This window comes from Adelges cooleyi, unplaced genomic scaffold (assembly GCF_023614345.1).
Source record: "Adelges cooleyi isolate 19-005CV unplaced genomic scaffold, UGA_ACOO_1.1 ACOO_flye_CR_arks_rails_tigmint_CR_PRNA_651, whole genome shotgun sequence".
Taxonomy (NCBI): domain Eukaryota; kingdom Metazoa; phylum Arthropoda; class Insecta; order Hemiptera; family Adelgidae; genus Adelges; species Adelges cooleyi.
In genome coordinates, this window is record NW_026096352.1 from 13,751,083 (window position 1) to 13,760,018 (window position 8,936).

The window sequence follows — 8,936 nt, forward strand, 5'->3', positions numbered from 1 at the left end:
CGAAAATGAAGAAGCAGGTGGCTTCTTTTTTACAATAATCTGAAGCGGAGTTAAAAAAGTTCACTAAGCTGTTATTGATTTTACAAATATCATAAGTTATGATCTTTAAAATATTAATATAAAAGACAATTTAGAGGCAATGAGGCATATTGGGCACGGGGAGTCTTATGTATGTATACTAGGGTGTACCAAGAAAAAATGTTTTTTATTTTTTTTCGTTCTTCTCTTGACATTATGTTCCTTGGGGTAAAATAATATTTCCCTATTTTTTTCAGATTTTTAAAATTATTTTTAGGGTTTGCGAGCATCAGTTTTCGAAAAAAAATTTTTTTTTTTAGTTTTTAATTTTTTTAAGGTATAAATATCAATTTTAAACAAATGTTGCTTGTATACAAAATCATCATTAGAAAAAGAGAAATAAGCCAATATTTTTTTTTTTTACAAAAAAAACTACTATCCAACTAATAGGCCTTAGAATGTAAAATTTGCGAAAACATTGATATATATATACCCTTAATAGTACCCTAAAATATTATTTTTAGGGGTATAAAATATTTTTAATTTATTCCTCATTTAGTTGCGAAGAATTCCGATGTAATTTATATAACACATTATTCCAACAATAGATCAGAAAAAAAATCAATTTAAAAAAAAAACAAATAACAAGTTTTGAATACTGTTACTTAACAATTTTTTTTCTTTTTAGTTCATAGTTTTTACAAGTAATTAAGAATAATGTGTTATGTTTTGTATATACAATTTATGTATTTCTATATAAAAATTTTTTTTTATTTTATAAAATAATATTGTTTTTTGTTAATTACTTAATTTTTACCTTGCTGACCTTTGGTCGGCTGTTCACCCATTGTATTACGTACAATTATTTTAAATACTACTTCAGTACTTGAAAACAAGCAGTGGCTATTGCCATTACATTGCACGTGACCAATTAATAATTAACTAGATTACTTAAAATAATAGCCGTATATAAAAAATAACCGTATTATTTTAATATTGTCATAATTATTATTAATAAAAGATAACACTTGCTGTATATTGAATTTCTGGGACAGTTTTATAACATTTACACATTGTAAACTAGTTACCTACTGAAACTTCCCAGAAGAGTACGCAAAATTAAAAATAAGAAGTGAATTTTACTTGCATAAAGTGGTTAGGCTAGGTACAACTTCAAGCGTTTTCGTATTATGTCTACAAAGAATCTAATTTCTTAACATACAAACTGAAAATAACAATCACACAAGATCATTCAAATTATATGGCTTTTATTAATTCTCTAAAATATTGATGATAATCTAACCATTTTTTATTAGCGAGAATGAATTTTTTCTAAAAAAAAGATTGAGCTGGCCTGTGGCCGGTCAGATTTTTGTAAAAGAAATTTAAAAAAAAATGTAATTAAGTAAAATTTCCCGGCCTTAATTAAGTTTTCACTTTTCCCCTGAACACATATGGATTTTACATGAAAACTTATACATATATATAGACTAAAGCTCAATATGATCTTCGAATGAGACTTCCTCTTCCCCGTCGTCATGTTCATCTTCTGTTACAGCATCGGCTTTATCATCATATTGTTTCTAAGCAAATAGTAATAGTAAGTTAAAATTATATTACACTATACTAAGACTAGACTTGAATGCATGCAATATAACTCAACAAAACAATATATTTTACGTATATAACATATTGTCTTTCCTTATATACTTAAACAGCTCACTTATATGAATATATACATAAAAAAGCAATAGATACTTACAACAGTGCTGAGTTCAAAAAACTCCCTCTCTGCTTCTTCGATTATTCTTGCTTCGGCTTCCGCCAACTGCACTTGTTTGTCTTTGACGGTGATAGTGTCTTTAGGCGCGGATTTTGTTTTTAATTTCAGCTCTCGAAGTTTGGCTTCGATGATTTTCTCACGTCTCGTTTCTCGATCAAACATCTATAATTAAATTTAACCACGAATAAATGCACGCATTTTTAAAAAATTATAATACTATATGTTATTTTAAAAAATAAGTGTACGATTAAAATACTAGTAATTACATCCTCTGATCATTAAAGCAGGGCGGAAAATTATCAGTTTGAAAACAACAGGAAAAGCAGACGAATACGACGCTATTGACCCGGGAGGAGCAAAAAGTACTTTTGTCAACAATCTACACTTACAGCAGTCAATAAGGCTTTATCGTTTTTCCCAGGTGTCACAAACCAATCGTTCATTTCAATCACATAAGTCTTACCGCAGTCGTCGCCGACGGCCAATAGCGCTCCGCCTTCGTGACATCTAATACAGTTCAAGCCTTCGTCAGACACCTATACAAATCGAGTGAACACATTGTTTTACTATAATTACCAAAATAATTGTTCTTTCTGACGCTATCCCTCACCTTAATTGTGAGTATGGAATCTTTCTGTTTCTGTAGAACATCCCAAGCGTCCAAACAACCGTCGGCCCGAGTCGTGTAGAACACCGATGGTTTAGTTTCACTCCAAGCGCCATCGGTCAGTCTCATTTCGTGACGCCTACAGTTGTTAAAAATATTTTAAATGATCATTTTTCTACGATTTATTATTTACTTTGACCACATAATTGGAGAGTCTTTGACGTCTTCTGACCACAATCGCACTTGCCAGTCACCGACTGTTAAAAAGTTTTTCAAGAACGTAGGATTTCGCTGAGCCGAGTAAACTGGACCAACGTGACAGTTATAGGTAGCCGAGATTTTTTCAAATACTGTTTTACCCTTACGGTTTCCGTTAAACACCTGACCGGTTTCAGTACCTATCTGGAAAATGGATTAGTTGAAATATGTATACAGCGATCAATTATTGCCCGGTGAAGGACAAACCGGATATAAGTCGCTAATATACAATATAACCAACACAATTGATAAATTATTCTGGTCAGTTACAAAACAAATAACAAAATAGTATGATCAAAAGTATATATTGCATTAAAAAAATATTATAAAACTAAGATGGAACTGGTTATTTTTTCCATTGAAGGAAAAACATTTAATCATGAATATGTCTTATGGTAACTACAACTTACAAGAAGAGTTTTTGTTCATTATCCTTATTTAATTCTTATCAACTGAATAGGTACCTTATTATTAATCTCCTTTCTTCTCCTCTCTCTTCTCTTCTCCACCGCTCTTACCACTCATCTCTTGGTTTTGACATTTCAGGTTAAGTTAGGTTTAGACAGTGGTGGATACAAGGGAGAGGGGGGCTAAGTTTTATGCATTAGAAGTGTATTTTTAGGTTTTATTTTTTTTTTATAATATAATATATTAGATTTTTTTTTCTTACTGTGTAAGCTTTAACACTATGACAATTGCTTATATGTAATTGAATTTTTTCCAGCCTTTCTCCCCTTTTTCATTCCTAGATCCACCTTCGAGTTCAGGTTAGCTGAGGTCAAACTCATGACGTAAATTTTCGACATATTTCGACTCTAGCCATAAGACATATTCATGTCAAAATCTTATCACACACCATAAATCGAATTGGAATTGCAGGGTCGTAATCCAAACAAGTCACGCCATGAGACCGCGCCCATTTCACCCACTCTGGATCATCTGTATTCTCGCTTTTCGACAGATCCAAAAACAGAACTTCTGTCGGTTCCGTTAGTTTCCTCGTGTCCCACCACATCACCTATGTGTAAACGTTAAAAATATCAACGTATTAACATTCAAAATGACATGCATCAAAGAATACAAATTCATCAAAAAATATAATAAATAATTTATAATTTACTCTAAAATAATGAAACGTAGCTTATTTTTTTCATCTTACTATTTCGTTCCAATTGATGCACGGTGGTTTACTTGAACTATTTGGCCATGTTATAAAAAAATAATAAAACTGTTTTCCGTCTTTACGTTGTATTCGACCCAATGACTAAGTGAAAACCCATAAAAAACATTTTCTCCATTTAACCATAAAATGTGTGAACTCCGTTAGTAATAATGTCATTATTACATTTTGTCTCAGTCAAATAACACCGTAAATACGTAGACGATAAACAAAATAAAGAAAGAAAAACAGAAATTAAAGGCCTACGTGGGAACTATAAGTTATTATCAGCTAAAGAACAAAGAGTAGAATTTGAGTTGACATTTTAGACCATTTCGACCAGCCCCTCTTTTTCACAAAATAATTCGTTCAATTTTTATTTGTTATTATAAGTACTTTATACCTAATTATTAGTTTTAATATTATGTAGTTTATTGATGAACATCTTTCTTCGTACTCTGCAAACGGAGATGGTTTGGGCATGTCATAAGAAAACAGGAATCGGAAGCAGAAAAAATGGTAAATGGGAATAAAAATAAACGTTGGAGGAACTTGTGGAAGAGGAAGGCCGAAAAAGAGAAATTATAGAACCGTGTAATCTCGACCAGGGGTTGTCGTACGACATAGAAACCCCTGGTCGAGAGAACACTGTTCCATAAATAGCATAAATAGCGGTAGGAAACAAGCGAGTAAGACAGTATAGTCACGCCAGCCGAACGGTGACTATCGCTTCCGAGTCCGAAACGTCAACATATAACTGAAGACAATAGATATAATACTATGTAAGATTATAAAACTGTGGCAAGAAACTCGTGGGCAGTTGTGAGCATTTCAAAAACTGAAATGACGCCACTGTCTAAAAGCCATCGCTTCTCGGCCTATTGGCTAAGATCATAGTGTATAAGTGCCATTGAGAGCTTCTGACTTTATGGCTTGTTTCAAATAATTAAACATAATAAATTACGTCAAGTTGTATAGTACTAATAGTAGCTATTACAGCTATTGACAACCAATGCCATTGACAACACCTCTGTAATGTAAGGCACTGAACTCGAACAATATTTCCAAACCACAAAGAAAGAATATTGAATTAAAAATCAAATACCTGACCGTCACTGGAGCCTGTATAAAATTCCGTACTGGTTTTGGAATTAATCCAATGCAGACTTCTGACTGGATCGCGGTGGCTGCTTTTAACGTTGCTGATGCCGACACTCGCTGAACCCTTGCGAATGTCCCAATAAGCGACCTGCCCACTTACAAGACCGCCAGCTAAGCACTGAGAGTCTCGGTTATTGAACTCGAGGGTAACGATTGGATGTTGCGATTCGATGGTGATAAAGGGCGTTGTCGAGTCCTCTACCAGATAAAACACGAATTAATTTAATTTAATTTAAATATGTTTATAGACAATATTATACGGGTAGTGCAATCAAATTGCAATAATTGTGTTTTACCCAAGTCAAATACTAGCGAATCGGGACTGCTAAGTGGGTCCGCCATTTGAAACTCCATGTTGGCGTAACTAATTGCTACTAACGAACCTTGATCGGGAGACCAAGATAAGTGCTGTACCGGTCTTGTTGGAGAAAAAGTATCGGACATGACGGCTACCGTCCGGAAAGATGGAGCTATTGTATGCATCTGCTGGCAGTCCGGGTCGATAAAATATGGTTCATATATGTCAATGGAGTTGTTTTGATTGATAAAGTGTTCGGTAAGCTATAAATTAAAAATTTACAAATCACATAGCCAATAATAATTAAAACTATTTGTTCATTAAGTAATTATTTTAGCTTCGGTTGTGGACTAGGAGGGTAATGTTTTTTACAATTATGTGTTCTTGTTAAATTTTTTATTTTTTGTGTCTAGACCCACGATTTATTCTAAAACGCTGAACCGATTTCTTCATGTACCTAGTCTATAGATCATAAATGGTAACTGAGAGGGTACTTTATTAGGCCGAAAATATAAAAAAATGTTATCTCTACCCCTTCAAAACCAAGAAAACCCCCCCTAAAAAGTACATATCTTTTAACTTAAAAATATGGCGCACTATAACTTTTTTTTTTTAAGTAGTATAATTAGTTTCAAACTTGTATGGACTATTGTCTTTAGTACTATCGATACACGATGACAAACCAAAACAATATATATCTATTTCCCCAGAAGGGATAAAAACTTTTTTTTTTTTAATTTTTCACGCGAATTTTTTAAACCTAATGTCTGAAAATAAGATTATAGCCTAAAGTTTAATCTTAAGTGAGGCTTAACATGTATTATTTTCTTTAAAATCTGAAGTCAATCTTTTTTTTAATTAAGAAAAACTACAAAAAAAAAGGAAATACCGTATCACTTTGACCGTAATACATTTTTAGCCTTCTAGGTTGCTACGTGTGAGTAAATCAACAGTCAACAAATATCCAAAAAGTACTTTTATTAAGTTCTAGATTTGCCTATTGGTAATTACGGCAATGAATTATTAGGAAAGGCCAAATAATCAACCCTGGACGTATCCACCCTTAAACTAATGGTACAATTTTAAACACATTTTTGCCTTTACAATGATATTTATCGACATTTAATACTTATAACGTCTACAGATTCGCACCGGAGCGTTTATTTGAAAGTGGTTTTATCACTTTCGGTTTTAATAAGTCCTAAAATTCTGTGACCTCCTCGATTTCAATAAGCTCCGTCCCCACTATGCCCCAACCCCATTGCGCTGGATTTGTTTTTATGTGCACATAAAAAAGATACGAGACTACTTTAATATTATATTTCTAATAACTTATTTCGTTTATTTTCTGTTACTATTTTATTATATTTAACTCTATATTTAATAAAACAACATTGAGGGCTGGAATTATGTCGATACGAGTAAATCGGTCTACTGGTCGCTGTCGACGGACAATGAAATTGACCATACAACCGAACACATACACTGACGGAATGCCAAGTTGTTCTATTTTCGATAAAAACAAAAAATACATGTGGTAACGCTTACGTTGGACATCTGCAACACGGCTTGCATGTACGAATCGTCCTTTTCGGCTTTTTTCCTAAACCTGACCACTTGTTCAGGATCGTCCATATTGACATCTTTGGGCCATCCGCCTTCCACGTGGTAAACACCGTGTTCAGCGTACTCTGCACGCACTGTGTTGATCTAAACCGGACGATCATCAACGAGTGTACACAATACCTTTTAATTGTTTAACAATTATATTGGTCAAATTTTTGTTTACATCGTGCAGTGACATATCGACGGCAATCAACGTGCTCCTATTACACGGGCTCTCCGGTATCCATTGGTCTTCCAGACGGGGTTGCGGTGTTAAATTCTCCAGCATTTTCGGACCCCAATTACTGAATTTACATTGTTTACCGTATTCTCGCCTACATTTGGCGTACGTGAAATTGGCGTGCATGTTGTATATTTTTATTTATAATCGGTCACAGTGCACAAACGGTGTGTGCACTAAAGACGACTTGCACGAACTAGCGAGACGTGCTCGTTTTTTTTCAACCCTTCTCGTCACCCGTAGAAACCGTAACTGTGAATCGATTAACTACCTTCTACCTTCGCTTGATACACAGGTAAATAGTAAAGCTTTATATGTTGAAATGAAACAGCAGTGGCGTGTCCAGAACAGCTATTGGCCCGGGTCTATGTTTCCCATAAGACATGATAGTTGAAACTAATAGTAAATGTCATATTGTAATCTGAGTAATATAGGTACATCGTTGCCAACAAATAAAATGTATTTGTGCATATTAAAGCTGTCGTAAACAAATCGACGTTTGGTTTACTTAGCCGGAAGACTAAATGTGTTTTCCTACTCCTGGCCTAGTAAATATCCCATCCCACTCCGTTCATTTGATCACGCGGCGCGGGTTTTTTGTTATTATATTTTTATATAATAATTTTTCGACTAAAACAAACAACGGGAACAGCTTCCTATTTGGTTAATACAGCCACAACTATAAAACGAAAACTGTAACACACGTATGGGACATCATCATAGAAAGGGGGAAACGCTGTCCCCGCCCCATTTTCGATTAGAAGAATGACTTAAAAATGTTGAGAAAAAAAATGACATTAATAAATATTTACTACTAAACCGACTTTGGCGAAATAAAAACTAAAATAATCTGTACATTTTCAGAAGTGTTCTTAGTTAGGTTACGTATAGCGGAAGTGCAAAACTATTATTATTATCTATTATTATTTATTATATTGTAATCATTGTATTAATTTAAAAGCCTTACCCTTACATTATTTTGGTTTCCACATTACAAATATTTATTCCCTCAAAGAGGCCATTTTAAATTTGGTCGTTAAGTCGGCAAATAAGCATTGTACTGTATAACTACTATGCGAAATGTTTTAAGAGAGAGCAACAGAATAGTTAAAATTAAGATCTGTAAAAATGAAAATTACAACGGGAATTTTTTCCCTTTCTAGGATGTAGGTCCTTATATATAAGATATAGTAGAGCTAACTCTAAAATATATTTAAAAAACTGCAATACAGAAACTCTATAAAAAAATATTTTGGCTTTAAAGTAGGCTGTCAAGGTATAAATTTTACATTGATGTGCTTTTATTTTAATATCACACAATTTATTTCTATTACATTTATTAAATACGTCGAAACAAACAAATCAAAAAACAGTTATTAAATTTTAGTTTTGCTATTGAAAATAAAATGTAAAATGCGGTATACCATAAGGGTTATAACACAATAAAATTACACATATACTGCATTTTAATAACATGTTTTAACTGGTTACAATTTCTATATGACAAAACAAAATTTTAATGTTATCTTATCTATTTTTCCGTTTTACTTAATTTACTCCTCTTCACTGGACGAACTCTTGTTAGGAATAGAAAATTTAACATTTTTCCTGTTAGTTGTGTAATGAAAACCAATATTTTCCGTATGGTTTATTATGAAATCAAAAGAAGAATGCAATCTGGCTAAATAAAATTCGTAGGTAATTTCACCTTCAGCGAGAGGTAGATGTCCATATTCATTCAGCAAGTCCTGTTGACTGATGGTATAGTGTGCTGGTTGACAGGTATCGCTCCAACGGAGCTCTAAG

At 33.2% G+C, this 8,936-nt stretch overlaps 1 protein-coding gene across 1 annotated transcript; it reads right to left on the bottom strand.

The window, feature by feature from the left end:
• Positions 1-1,387: 1,387 nt before the first annotated feature.
• LOC126844840 (dynein intermediate chain 3, ciliary-like) lies at positions 1,388-7,256 on the bottom strand. Its single transcript, XM_050583264.1, has 10 exons — positions 7,074-7,256; positions 6,833-6,994; positions 5,283-5,547; positions 4,931-5,184; positions 3,523-3,684; positions 2,602-2,810; positions 2,412-2,547; positions 2,191-2,337; positions 1,781-1,963; positions 1,388-1,601 (listed from the first exon to the last, which is right to left on the bottom strand). Exons 1-10 carry the CDS (start codon positions 7,254-7,256, stop codon positions 1,509-1,511), a joined length of 1,794 nt encoding a protein of 597 aa, XP_050439221.1. The 3' UTR covers positions 1,388-1,508.
• Positions 7,257-8,936: the final 1,680 nt, after the last annotated feature.